General features: G+C 39.3%; 1 protein-coding gene across 4 annotated transcripts in view; it reads right to left on the reverse strand.

Annotated features, from left to right (window-relative positions):
- The window catches only part of LRCH1 (leucine rich repeats and calponin homology domain containing 1), a 209,023-nt gene that overhangs the window by 61,086 nt on the left and 132,636 nt on the right, over positions 1 to 15,301 (reverse strand). For all 4 annotated transcript variants that reach the window (XM_077158254.1, XM_077158256.1, XM_077158253.1 and 1 more), the window contains exons 4-8: positions 13,395 to 13,500; positions 7,647 to 7,783; positions 6,672 to 6,799; positions 5,333 to 5,396; positions 140 to 245 (exon numbers count right to left, since the gene is read on the reverse strand). In XM_077158254.1, coding sequence (XP_077014369.1) covers positions 140 to 245; positions 5,333 to 5,396; positions 6,672 to 6,799; positions 7,647 to 7,783; positions 13,395 to 13,500 — 541 coding nt within the window. The remainder of the gene's footprint in view (positions 1 to 139; positions 246 to 5,332; positions 5,397 to 6,671; positions 6,800 to 7,646; positions 7,784 to 13,394; positions 13,501 to 15,301) is intronic.

Consider the following 15,301-nt stretch of genomic DNA (forward strand, 5'->3'; position numbering starts at 1 on the left):
CTGGCAAATGAGCAGTGTCGAGTGCATAGGATGTGCTTAGTAAACAGTAACTAATATCACAGTCAGATTTATGCAAATTTAAAACCTAACCTTGAAAACATAAAAACAAGCATTTTCTCCCTGTCTTTCATTGCCAGACCTTTAACGGGGCTAAGGCGGTGGCAGGAGTCCTCCTTGACGATCTGCTCTTCTTCCATGATATTTGACATTGGCACATTGAGGCTAACAGTGTCTTCATCAGAAGGCTAAAAGAGATAGAGAACAGTTTCATTCAAGGAAGAAGGTTGTTAATATGGATAAAAGAGAACACCACGTACTAAAGCAACACCCTGTGATTCTCACACGCTCCAGACAGGAAGGAGGACAATTCCACTTAGGTAAGTTCAAAAATGGGCAAAACCAATCCACGGTGATTGAAGTCGTGATTGTGGTTGACATGGAGGTGGGGGCAGGGCATCAGTGGGGCTTTCAGGGGCAGGAGGGGTTGCCAGTTTCAAACTGTTATGTACCCTAGAAATAGCCATGTTCTTCTAATCCAATTTTGTAGGGAGAGACCCATTGTTGGGTGGGACCTTTTAATTAGATGGAATGTGACCTTGCCCACTGAATATGAGTCTTAATCCTTAAGAGATTAAGAAAAACAGAGAGAGCCAGAGCCAATACAGAGAGCAGAGAGATGAAACCAAGACAGAGACATTTGGAGATGCAGAAGGAAATCCCAGGAGACACCAGTAGCTGAGAGAGCAACTTGAAGCCGGGAGAGAAGGACAGCAGAAGTCACCATGGACCTTCCATGTGACAGGAAAACCCCCTGATGCTATTCGCTTTTCTTGAGCGAAGGTACCCTCTTATTGATGCCTTAGTATGGACATTTTCACAGCCTTAGAATTGTAACTTGTAACTTAAAAAACACCCTTTTGTAAAAGCCGATCCATTTCTTGCACACTGCATTCCGGCAGCATTAGCAAACCACAAACGGGGAGCTGGTAAATTTGTTTCTTGTACTGGGCTCTGGTTTTACAGCTGTGCTCACTTGTGAAAATTCAGAGCTAACACTTCAAAGATTCCTTCATACGTATGCACATTTAAAAGAAATAACATTTACATTTTTTACTGTGGTAGCACAGAGACCACCCAAAATGTGACATTTATCTATTTTTAAATGTGCAATTAATTATATTTATGATGTGGTGCTACCATCACCTCCATTCATCACCATAATGTTCTCATCACCCTAAACAGAAACGGGGAGCAATAACTACCCATTTCCTCTGACCCTATCTCCAGGAGCTTCTAATCTACTTTCTATCTCTATTGAAACTGCTTACTCTAATTACATTCTATCTGTGAAATGATAATAATACTTGTCCCTTTGTGTCTGGCTTATTTCACTCAACATAATGTCTTCAAGGTTCATCTATGTTGTAACATGGTTCAGAACTTCATTGATTTTTATGGCTGACTAATATTCCATTGCATGCAGACACCACATTTTGTTCATCCACTCATCTGGTGATGGATACTGTGGTTTCCACCTTTCGGCGGTTGTGAATAACGCTGCTATGAGCATCACTGTAACACTTGGAGTCTCTGCTTCCAATTCCTCTGAGTCTATTCCTAATTGTGCATCGGTTTTGAGTTGAAGTCTCATCAGGTGCCTATCATTTTTTAACTTGAGAGCCAGGGCAATAAAGGATTGTGCTATACCTGACAGAACAAAGGAGTCATTGTAAATACAATCCCTTATTAGCCCTAAATCTAACTGATTGTTTTAATGGGACTCTGAGATCTGGTGGCAAAACTAATTTGACCGAAATTGAATTAAGGTCTCATATGCCTAGTCATAAAAAGCAGGCTGTCTACCTCCGGGATGACACCTCCTTTATTTGCAGTGTTATTTCTTGTACAACATTAGGCTGTAGTTTCTTTTCTTTAAGCTGAGCAAGCTGCATTAAACATATAAAAGCATAGTACTTAAAAGGGATATGTATTATCTGCACTTTTCAGAATAAATCTTTGATTTAGTAATCCGAATTGATTCTCTCTGGGGGGATCTCCTTTCCCCACCCTAGCTAATGAAGTTCATTCAGAAAATCAATGAGTTGTTACAAATGAAATATGGAGCCTCATTTACTTTCCTGTGTCTTCATTTTATTGGTTGCTGTTTAGTCAAAACTTTTCCACATCACAGCGACCAAGAACCTCCAGACACCACACATCTGAATTGTGGTTTACTCCTGAACACTTGAGGCTACAACTTTCAGAGTATTTTCTTTGTTTTTGGTGATTTTTTGAAGTGTTTAACAACTGGCAGAAGACAACTGTGCATCTCATTCCTTACACAAGTATTCATTGAGCCCCACACTTTCCGACAGTGGTGCTTTACTTTCTCAAGGACAAATGTGAAATCAACTAGATGACGGCAACAGCCAAAGGAAGGCAAGGAGGTGGGGTCCCTGAATCCCATGATGAGATGTAAGTAAGGGAGGTCGATCAGTGGGTCACGTATAGCAACACATTTGCCAAACAAACTGAAAATATAAAACCACATAGGATAATTCAGAAAACTTATCATTCTAAAGAATAAATTTCTTGGAGGTATTGTCCAGGCAATGAGGCTAAAATGTGAGACCAGAAAAAGCCAAAAGGAAGCCTTTGGCATTTTATTCTGACATGTATAATCCTGCTCTGTTCTCTGTCTTCCTTTCACCCTCCTCCCATCTTAAGAGTTTAGCAAAATTCCAAAAATATGCATCTAACTAAAAAGGGAGAGAATAAATGCTTGGCCTCAATTTAGAATGATATTAGCATCCTACTTATACTAAGTGAGAACAAAAGAATAATGAAGTCCTTTTTGTAATGTTTTATTAATGCCCTTAATTATTCTTAGAAGATATGTAAAGGATAAAGCAGAGCCTGCTTTAATTTAACAGAAATAAGCTTCAGCTGAGTAATTTCTGAAACAATGGTACACTTAAGGGGATTTAGGACTTTTAAGAAAGCTGAGGGTAATGAATTAAAATATAACTTATGAAGCACTGTGTTAGCCCCATCCCTTCCTCCCTCCCCCAGAACCTAGTAAGCTATTAATGTGGCTTCATCAGAATTATTTTCTTTTATTGTCACTGACCTTCTTTTTCTACCTACTAAGTCATCTTATGATCAAATGTGTCACATTAGACAGATTTTAAGGTATCCTCATTTTTCAATTTTGCTCTTTATACAAAAAAAACATTTGGTGGAAACCAAATTCAAATATCTTAGCTATGTACTTAAGCCTCAAAAACCAAAGGAGAGCTGGGAAATGGCTCTTTCCTTGGAATGACACATAATAAAAATGTGGCTTCTTTATATAGAAAATTGACCCATTAATTACATCTGTAAAGACTATGTTTCAAAACTCAGTAATCAAAAAATGCAATAGGTTTCTGTCCCTTTCAGCTCCTTCAAGAAGCCGTATTTAATAGTTTGTATTAGTATAAGACTCAAGGGAACTCTTACAGACTGTACATGAGACACAAAATGCATTCATGGGGGGTGGGCAATGGTGGCTCAGTGGCAGAATTATTGCCTGCCATGTCAGAGACCCAGGTTCGGTTCCTGGTGCCTGACCATGTAAAAAAAAAAAAAAAGATGTATTCACGGGGAGCTATTTATAATCACTAAAGGATCGCTAATGTGTCAGATCTCTTAGTTTACAAATAACCAAATGTCCATCCAATTATCTGAAGAAAACACAATTTAAGAAATTCAGAAAAATAATTATTTTTATCAAAATTATGGCCACTGTGCACACTGATGTTCATAGCGGTATTATTCATAATAGCTAAAAGACGGAAGCAACCCAAGTGTCCATCAACGGATGAATGCGTAAATAAAATGTGGAATACAATCTGTTCTACAACAAATTGCTGTGATGTGCTTTGAAATTTATTGCTTTTTTGTATATAGGTTATTTTTTACAAAAAAGAAAAAAGTCAATTATGATTATATATGCACAACTATACAGATGATATGTGAACCACTAATCCTACACTTTGGATGATGACATAGTATGTGAATATATAATCTATACATCAATAAAAAACAAAAAATAAGCCAAACCATAATCCAATCAATCCTTTAACATCCCAACGACTGACTCCCTATTTGCAATCAAATCTTCTCACTTACATTGCTATAACAGTCTATAATATAATAGTGTGATCTCCCAGCTTTCGCCTTTGTCTACTACCTGAAGTATATTCTCAAAGCATCTGCCAGAATTTTTAAAATGTAAATCAGATAAGGACACTCTTGTGTTCAAATCTTCCAGTGACTTCTCATTTCATTGGGAATAATATCCAAATATTAAAAATGTATGTATACATGCGATGGAATATTACTCAGGCATAAAAAGGAATGAAGTCATGAGGCATGTGACAACGTGGATGAACCCTGAAGACAACATGTTGAATTAAATAAGTCAGGCACAAAAGGACAAATATTGTCTGATCTCATTGATTTGATATAATTAGAATAAGCAGATTCATAGAATCAGAATCTATATTATAGGTTACCAGGGGACAGAGTAAGGGTAGGGAGTGGAAGTTAAGGCTTAACATGTACAGTGTTCCTATTTGGAATGAAAGAAGTATTTCAGCACTGAAATATATACCTGAATGTGATTAAAAGGGGAAATGTTAGATGGTATATACTATAGCAGAATAACATTTTTCTAAAAATCCTTGGAACTACACCACACAAACAGTGAAGTTTTACCGTGGACTACAGTTATAAAAATGTACTTTCATCAACTGCAACAAGTGTTTCATGCCAAAAGAAGGTATCAATAGGCTTGTATATGGGAATCCTGTATTTTATGCAGAACTGTTCTATAAACCAACAACTTCTCTAATAAATGCACTTCCTGTATATAACTGCTAAAGTGCACTGCCTTCTTGATTCTTTAACATTCTGACATACAGATAACAACTTTTCCCTAAAATTATTCTGTGACTTAAAGACAAAAATATTTACAAAAAAAAAGGGCTGATAGGTACTTGCATGCCAGTTAGTCATCATCATAATATTTATTAAGCATTCAAGAATATTGTAGATAATATGGGAGAAGAGTGAGGCAAAGAAGATAAGGACTCTACTCTTCGGACAGTGCCAAAAATGAAAGAGGCAGGAAAAAGTAATAGCTAATATTTATGCAATGCTTGGAGGATTTGAAATTGCAGATGAATTAATCTTCTTTAGCAGAAAAAAGTTCCACTAAGACAGGCAGATACATCTGGAAGCAAAGAAGGAGGGAGGAAAAAAAAACAACTTTGACCGATAACCTTACCTCTGTGGCAGATAATCGCTTGTCTCCATTATCACTTCCGACGCCAGAATCAGAATCCTTCTTGCTGAGACAGAAGTCATCAAGATTCAATCCATTTAGAAAAAATAAAAAGCACAAAGTTCACACTAAGATACATCAATTTATACTCTTAACAATGACTGTGCTCTCTCAATTTCTATTTTTATTTCAAGGCATTAAAACACATCAGTCCAATATTAACAGCATTAAGATACAGGCCAAATGAAAAGGAGATGTGTGCTTTATCTGCTGATAGTACAAGACAGCACAAGACAAAATTTTTTGTCTCTAGAGCTTCATGGTTTTAGGCTCTAACCAAGTAGCCAGCTCTTAGATGTCAAGTTGTTTCTTTGAAACAGTTATGGGCTCTTCTTGTTTTAATGATCTAACATCTCAAAATAAGCAGGGAAGCATGGGTGGTAGAATGCTCACCTTCCACGCCGGGGACCTGGGTTCGATCCCCTGACCATGCAAACCCCGCCCCCAAAAGTGCTTTATCTTTTATGTTTTGAAATGTGGTTACTTTCAGTAACTCTGTAAACTTTTATCTGATGATGAAATAAATTCGATGGTGTGTTTACTAAAAATAAAATAGTGAGTACATGTTTTAAGCATTATGTAAAGGTAGCACTTGGATAGGCTGAGATTATGAATCACCATATTTAGGAAAAAGATAAGGAAAAGATGTTTGCAGTGACAACTTCAAAAAAGGCCAGGCTTCTATAGAGTGTGCTCAGCGTGGGAACTTCATTCTGTGAAAACTCAAGGCTCAATTTAATGCCACAAAAAGCCCAAGGACGTGTGAAAGGATTCTAACTCTTCCGTTCTAAACAGGAAATGGAGACAACTGCACACGCTGTATTTTTAAAAGACAATAAAGAAAAGAAGTCTATAGTTTTTTGTAACAATGTTCTAGATGTATATTAGAATTTAATAATTTAAAAAGTTATACTGAGCTTGATACAATGAAAGTTAAGCAAAGAAAATCCACATTTATGTAATAGATATTCCCAAAAGCATATAAAATATACATCTAGTGTGTAGATGCATATATATATAAATCCACATTTATCACGTACATATAATAAATGCACGCACTTATCTAAGAAAAGTACTCAGGAAGGACTGATTAGGAGAGGGAGACGAGATTTGAGAGGTGCCAAAATGTCATGCTCTGAGTTAGTCTCCTCTTTCTTGCTGCTGAAACTCCTAGTTGTGCATTTGAATTGGTTTAGTGAGGCAAACTGTTTTTTTGAAGCTTGTCACCTGGAGGGGCTAAGCCTGATTAAATTCACTGCCCAGTGGCGGCAGCAGGACTCACCTGTCTTCCACGTGCTGGTGTAGCTGGGGCCTCTCCATGGTGTGCAGATAAAGGGAGTCGGCCGTCTTAATCTGGCATGCTTGTATGCTCAGATACTTGAATATGTGCACTTTGCCCTTTGTGCAAATCTACGGCGAAATTAGTAACGCACGTTTATTTGTCAATGGCAAAACAAAATACGAACACCCGATATTCGGCTCTGCAAATTTTGATCTTTGCATTTCATTTTAAGAACCACCATAAAAGCACACATCAGATGGGCCTCTGCAACATATAAGAATTTCAGAAATCATTTTATCCAAATTCTTCTTGGTATAGAAAACTATATTCAAGCAATTTCTAAGTTTTCTTGCAATAAGCTACAAAACTCTAAAAAGACATTAAAGTGTAAACAGTACAAAGATCAGACAACTGGCCTCGCAATGTTCCAATTCTAAAAGACTACAAAGATATGATTATTCTCATGTCTGTAAGAGAACAATGAAGAGCTTAAAAACTTTGGTAGATTTAAGAAGTTGTTCCATTATTTTAAAAGAAGATAGAATTAAAAATATGTATATGACTAATTTGAAATCAGACTATGTTCACATACAATTTTATATTTGAGCTGAATCCTGACTTTCGATAACCAATTATCACTTTTAAAAGGCTTAATTAAACCTGTTTTCCATTTAGCATTAAAGCAAGGAACATATTCCTTTGTAAGCCATCCACATTCCATGGAAAAGCTTCAATACATGTCCCAAAGGATAAGATACTCACGCACATAATTTTGGGATTGAGGCGACCAGAATTGCAAGCCAAAGACTGACAAACAGCTCTGATACAAGTTTAATCTTTCGAGAGATTGTGATGCTTATGATCATGTCTAATGCAATACGAATTCAGCAAAGTACCAGAAAACCAGCTCTGCTACAGTTGCTTACACTCTCTCAATAGCATGTCCTGGAAGAGCTTTGGGGCAAGGCCTCTCACCTGTGCTGGAGGAGACTGCAAAGGGTTATTCTCAAGCAGTAATACTTGCAGCTGCTTCATCTCTCTAAAACAAATTGGAATCGCCAGCACTTTATTGCAGGAAAAGTCAAATTTTACCAAGGGAAGATCTACTAGTTCTAAAAGAATAGGAAAGATAAATAAATAAATAAAACCTCACAAAGCAACAAGATATGACTAAATAACTAAAACTAACTTTTTGCTTATCAGGAAAAATATCATTTAGCACAATCAAAAGCAAGCTATGCTTTAGAAATACCTGGTACCCAAAGAGAGAAATCTTTCACTGGGCACCCAGTCATTTTAAATTGTTGTTAGTTCTGATAAGAGCTGGAAACACTTTTATGTTTACAATATCTATTGTTTTAAAAGGCTTTTTTTTAAAGCAGAAGAATCACGTAAGCCATATCACACAGGACACGTTTATATTTTAACTTCAAACTGTTTCCAAGTAGTATTTGCTAGCACATAAATAATACAATAATCACAGAATATTCTTATCTATTCAATGTATCTGAGCCAGTTTAATCTCAGAACTACTTAGAAAAAATATGCTCATGATTTTTTAACTGCATTTTTTTAAAGTAAACACCATCCGGTTCAGAATCTGCTGATGGGCCCTGTAATTCTGATTGGATAAGGTTTTACTCAACCGCTTTTAAAATCTTCTATAGCTCCACAAACAAGACAGAACTTTATATTTAGCTTAAAATCCCCACCCAGTGGCACAGTAAACACTCAGTAATCTCAAGCATTCAAACCGGCGTTGGCAGCTGCTAGAAACAAAATCAAATATATTCCATAGAGCAAAGACTGAACGATGCCAGACAGCTTGGGGGATGCTGAGAAAACCAGGAAGATCTGTTTGAAAGGCTGTAGACAGTTCATTTTCAGAATGGGGACCTCACTCCTCTTGGGGATAAAATATTGCTTTAAAAAAAGCCCAAGAATAGGGAGGGCCACAGTGGCTCAGCAGGCAGAGTTCTCGCCTGTCATGCTGGAGATCCGGGTTCGATTTCCAGTGCCTGCCCACTGCCAAAAACAAAAAAAGCCCAAGAATATTACTTAGCTATAAGAAGGAATGAAGGGCGGGCCACGGTGGCTCAGCAGGTAAGAGTGCTTGCCTGCCATGCCTGAGGACCCGGGTTCGATTCCCGGTGCCTTCCCATGTAAAAAAAAAAAAAAAGAAGGAATGAAGTTCTGTACCATGTGACAACATGGATGAACCTTGAAGACATGTTGAGTGAAACAAGCCAGATACAAAAAAACAAATGTTACACAATTTCGCATGTATGAAATATCTAGACTGAGCAAATTCATAGAGACTGAAAAAGTAGATGAGAGGTCACAAGGGGATGGGGGCCAGGGATGGGGAGTTCTTTATTGCCCATTGAATGCAAAGTTTCTACTTGGGGTGATGAAGAAGTCTGGATAATGGATGGTGGTGATGGTAGCACAATAATGTAACTAATTAATATCACTGAATTGTATACTTGAATTTAAAGTGGGAAATTTTTTGTTGTACATTACCACGATAAAAATAAAAACGAACTCAAGGAGTTCCAAAGTGGAGGGATGGCAAGACTTGTACAAAGAAGAGGAAGTGAAGGGCATCACCTGGGGTAAGAATTAACCCTCCTACATTGCTTAAGGATTTTCACTTTACTGCCTTGAATTCTATCAACAAAGATTCAAGCAGTATCTCTTCTTAGAGTTCCGCTCACTCTGGAAGCGTAAGGGATTTTCCTGTTTTCATACCTTGGCGAATTACTTTGTATTAAAGGGAGAGAAAATGGGACTGAAATACTAGAAGGGAGCCAAGAAAAAGAGCATCCAACTTAGCAGGTCCCAAACTTGGCTCCATGACAGTTGTGCGTGTAAAAGAAATCCAGCTAGTATACTTTAAAAAAAATACAGATCCCTGGGCCTGAAGACAAGGAATCTATATTTTAAAAACTTCCCTGCAAACTTCAGTTTGACATTGCTACCATCATAATTTGCAACCCCCAACCAAAACCATTCTAGCCAATCCTAAAGAACACCTAGGACAATATATAAGATTCTGCAAAGGTTTCATGCACTAGGGTAACTTCCCAGAAACCTACAACCTCCAGATGGGTCCCTGGACCAGATTATGTCCTGAAACCTAGAGGGTCCAGCCTCTCCAGAACATCAGACAGTTCCATCTCCCTATCCCTTATTACTGACAGCCCCTTTCAACGTGAAAAAGTTAGAACGGGCATAGCCTAAACACCCCTAAAGAGAGGGATGGAAAGATCAAAGGTGATGATGGAGTTATACAGAGAAGGTAGGCTTTAACAAACAAGTATGACTGCTGAATCATTATACTGATAATTCTTTTAGTCTCCAGTATCTTAGAGCAGCTAGAAGCAAAAACCTAAAATTGTGGAACTATAACCCATACCAAACTCTGAAATTTGTTCTACAGCTAACTGTTGTGCTGTGCTTTGAAACCTATTGCTTTTTTGTATATGTTATTTTTCACAAAAAAGAAATAAAAAGTTAATTGGGATGCTAAAAAATATTTATCCCTTCTACCCTCCTATATTCTGGAGCAGCTAGAAGGAAAAATATGAGAGGATCATATGGTAGCCCATGACAAACTCTGGGGTCTGTCCTGTAACTACTTGTTGAAGAGTGCTTTGAAAACTATTGCTTTTTCCTTTCTTTGTTTTGTATATATGTTATATTATACAACGAAAAATGTTAAAAAAAAAAAAACCTTCCCTGAATAATTCAGTGCTCAAGCTCAGCTCTCCAGCACCTAGTACCAGGATAAGAGATCTGCCTCAGACCATTCTCATTTTGGAGGGTGCTTGGATGAAAAGACTTTGAGTAGCATGACTTAGAAGAGAGAAGGAAGAGTTAAGGGAAAGGAAGAAACAGCTTTTCCCAGTTCCTTTCCCTCCACCTTTCACCTTTTGATTTGTTTCTAAATTAAGGGTAAGAATAAGGGAGGTTGTGTTCAGCCATACGGGGGGAATGAAGTGCTGACGCAAGCTGCAACATGCATGAGCTTGGAAAACACCTAAGCTCAGGGGTGGGGGCAGACACAGGAGGCCACGTGTTATCTGATTCCACTGGAAGAGGCCAGGTCAGCTGGAGACCTAAAGGAGATTAGTGGTTGCCTAGGGCTTGGCAGGGGGTGGGGAGGGAACGGGGAGTGACTGCTAATGCCATGGGGTTTTCTGAGGGGTGACGAAAATGTTCGAGAGTTGATTGAGGTGATGCCTGCACAAATCTGTGAATATACAAAAACACTAAATTGAATGCTTTAAATGGGCGAACTGTATGGTATGATTCACATGTCAATAAAGCTATGAACAAAAAAATAGAAAACGTATAAGCAGGGTGATACGACAGGAAGGCTCCCTTGTTATCGTAACTCTCGGCAATACGAATCAGTCGTTAACAAGACACTATCGTTACAGAGTTATTTGTGACGACATTTAGCTGGAATTTGGTTCCTGAGCAATTCTCTGCCACTTGAAATGAAGTTTTGAGCAAGTCTAGAGGGCAAAGTTTGTAGAAGACATAACAGGGGGAAGAAGGCAACTTAGAGGTAAATAAAATAAGGTATGGTTTTATAATTACTATTTCTTTTCAGTTATCATGAGTTTAGGAGAAAGGGAACCTGAAAGTTTTACAAGAAGAAAATGATAGAGAAAATGACAACCTTGCAACTCCTGCCCAGAAAACATCAAAAGAAAACAGACCAGAGAAAGCGAGTAAGCAAAAATATGAATCCCACTTGTCTCTTTCCTTTGCAAAGAGGCCAATGAATGACTACTTTAATCCTCTGTCCCTCCAGTCCTAGAAAGAACAAAATAGGGTCGCTTCATTGCAAGCACTCATAGTAAAACCACCACAAACTGATATGGGTAATTAGGCCACAACTCTGTTTTTTTCTTCTGACATTGAAAGCAGAGGAGGAGGGGTACCCAAATAGAAGAGACGTCTACGTAAATAAGGGACATCTTTAAATTCACTGCCCAGAAGCATTATCAGTGCTCTTTTCTCAATAGTTCTCCAGAGTGAAGCAAAAAGAAACCTGATTGTCAAGAAATTATTTAAAAACATTTTTTTTCCAGTAAACTGAAATTTTCGCTTTGAGTGTATTTTAAAATACCAATACTGAGAAAACCTAATTATGGTAAGTATAGATCTTTATAACTGCCCTTTTTAGGAAAGAAATGTTTTCAAGGTAAGGGAATGAGTTACCAGAGAAACAAAAACCCTAGAATTTGCAGGTACACTCTCCATACATTTCTATACTATCACACACAACTATGAAACAATCCAACTAAAACTTCCTTTTGAAATCAGAGTTCCATTGTCTGTGATAATTTCATCATGATTAACATGGGACCTTACATTAAAATGAAAGTTTTCTTTAATGCTGTCAGAGGAGATGCTTCTTCATCGGCTATTAATAGGAATTTTCCTTGTAATTGCTCAAACCAGGAACAACAAGGCCCCACACTCAAAAATCAGAGTGAACAATGGCAAAATTAAAAATAGATAAACTTAGACTCAGTCAACTCAAGTAAAAAAGTAATAAACCGCGATGCTGAGTTTCTCATGTGACATCTTTAAAACGCTGATCAGTATGAGAAAGGTGGAAGATGATCTCCCATCTGTAAAGTACATAACATTTTATAAAGCTCTTTCCCTTTCATGAGCTCCATTTTCTTGCCTTGACTAATGAAGTGTCTCAAGCCAAGGGTCAAGTACGGAAGAGAACACAATAATCAGGCCGTTCTCAAGACAGCTGCACTAGTGTCAAATGAACCACATGCTGACCATTCCCAAATATCAGTTTTGGCTCTGAAGTGTATTTTGAATACATGTTTGAAATAGGGTAGGTCCCACATCTTCGAATGAAAACAATGGCTATCAACACAACCCAAGACAACCAGAGTAGGTCCTGGAGAAAGCCGTCACTATTCCGTTTGTCAACGCATTCCTGATCCAGAACCAAATAAGAAACATCAAACTCACATTGACCGCCAATTCACAGAAGGTGCCCAAGCGTGCAGGTTGCCCAAGCATGCAAGTGCCCGGGTGACCACTGGTAACTCATTACTAGCTCACTGTGAAGGAGGTACTGTTAGCACCTCGAAATAGGATCTAACAATGCGGCCCATATTACAATTTCTGAATGAGAGCACATCCTTCTATTCGAACCCAATACAGCGTAACTGAGGAGCACACGCGTCCCAGGATTGTAGAAGTTCATGCCACGCTGCAGGCAACTGCCAGGGAGAGCCCTGCCTCGACATCTGGCTCCAGAGATAGGGGGAAATGAATTTCAATGGCGGCTGGGACACGAGAGTCATTGGAGAAATTCACCCCAACTAGCAATGGCATTGGTCTTTCCATACCCTCAGTGCCAGGTCTCTAGGAGACCAAGTATGGCCCTGACATGTGGACTCAGGATTCCAGAACATCACAACCCCATAACAAAAACAATTCACGTTGCCCCCCCCCAACTTCAAATAATAGGGTAGGTCTGTTGACGTGCCCCTCCACTAAATAGTACAACTTGAACATAGCTCTTCTGTCATCTGCATGTGAATTTGAAACTATAATTCATACAAGCAGGGGACACACAAACATGACTAGAACCACCCTCTTTGCAAAGGTGAAGAAAAAGTCCTAGTAAGAGTCTCCATTTCATTCATTCTTTTCCACCTCTTTCTCTTTTACCTTGTGGTAAAACTCTCAGGTAGTTTCTTCTGACGTTGAGTTCCCGGAGTGATTTCAGTTGGCCTATTTGAAGGGGCAAAGCTGTGATCTCGTTACAGCTGACATCCTGCATTCAAAGCAGAGAGAGACAAATAAATGACTTTTTTCCAGGAAACTGAGCATTTCATGTGGGATCTCCTTAAGGAATCTAAGCATCAGGACCACGACTTGGGTACCCTTTACACTGCCCCCTGGATTTCTAGCCTGGAGGAGGAAAAGGAGTGTCTACATGTTAAACACCCTTTGAGGAAAGAAAAAAGTAGAGAAGAAAATGTTGGTAGCTACTTTACCAGCCTCAGGCCCACACTTTAATGTGCTTCAATCTCATTTAATCCTTGCAACAAACCCGTGAGGCTGCATCACGAGCTTAATATTTACAGGTCAAAGCAGTTAGGCCAGTAGGTGCCCAAGCGTGCAGGTTGCCCAAGCATGCAAGTGCCCGGGTGACCACTGGTAACTCATTACTAGCTCACTGTGAAGGAGGTATTGTTAGCATCTCGAAATAGGATCTAACAATGCGGCCCATATTACAAAACGCTCACATTTTGCAATGGAAAAACTATGATTATTAGTACATCGTCCGGATGCACCGTTTATTTAAAATGGAGTTCTTACCAGGGGCTGGAAAGCTGAACACCTTTCCATGCATTGTACAAGCAAGACTCTGTGCTTTACAGATCGTGTCTTTGCTTTGGAAGACTAACACTCTATCATTCCTTGACTGGGGACTCCATCTTGACACATGTACACTGGCAGCCATGGGATTTGTTGCCTTCTGTGTCCTTATTATTTCCCCCCACCCCACTCTTCTTTTTCTTGTTTCTGGATTCTGTGTCCTGTTTTCCACTCCCATATCCTGCACCTTGGCCCAGGAATCTCTCTCAGTTGGACACTCTAATGGCTTCCTGGTTGGCCCTCTCTCCGTCCTTCAGAGACAGTGCTGCCACAGTGCCAAATTCATCCCGTTGCTCCCAGGGGCTCAACAACCGTTGGATGCTATTTCTGAAATCCCTTTATGTTGATACTCCATAATGCAGCGGTTCATCTGCCAGTTCACGGCTGGGACCCCAGGAGGCTCCGCTTCATCTGAAAATCCTCAGGTGACCTGACAAAGCGGCAAGGCCAAGACGATGCTCAACGGGTGATGCCACGTGTAGAAGACAACAGCTCCTGAGATCTACAGAGGCCGGCTGTGCACAGGACATCACATCACCGTGACTGTCCTCACTCACCCCTCTGGCAAGACGGAGGCAGGAGGTGCGGGGTAAGGATTCTAGGTTTCACCCCCAATCTGGCAGTGGCTGCATAGCTCCTAGCACAGAAAAAGTCACACCGAATCTTAAGAAAATCCCCCACCGAGCAGTGTTTAGGAAAAAAAATCCATGTGCACATCTGCAGAGACCTAATGGTCTAAGGAAGTAATTACAGAATTAGAAGGTCGGGACATTTGTTCAATCACACTCAGCCCCTTGCTGAGTCAAAAAATTGCTCTGGCTCCCTGAATGTGTTACCGCAGATGAGACATGAAAAGTGAAACGCCATCTTTTCCCAATTACCATGGCATGGGATCAGTTACAGAAGCCAACGAACAAATCTTTTCAATGAAAGCTTTATATTTCTTGGCCCTAAGCGAGGTTACAGATGAACAAGAAGGCTCTTCCATTCTATTTTAGAGTCCTCGTACAAATGGTGTATGCAGTCTTAGAAACTTATGAAACTGATTTACTATCAGGGCTGCCATGCACAATTGCTTTGGGGGGAGGGGGAGAATTCATGGGAATTTACTATCCATTTCTTGAGGGAACCGCCATTATCGACACCAAAAGTTTTTTTTTTTTAAGTCTTGTGAGTGACAGCCAGCATGGGAC

The sequence above is a fragment of the Tamandua tetradactyla genome, chromosome 4, assembly GCF_023851605.1.
Source record: "Tamandua tetradactyla isolate mTamTet1 chromosome 4, mTamTet1.pri, whole genome shotgun sequence".
NCBI classification, from domain to species: domain Eukaryota; kingdom Metazoa; phylum Chordata; class Mammalia; order Pilosa; family Myrmecophagidae; genus Tamandua; species Tamandua tetradactyla.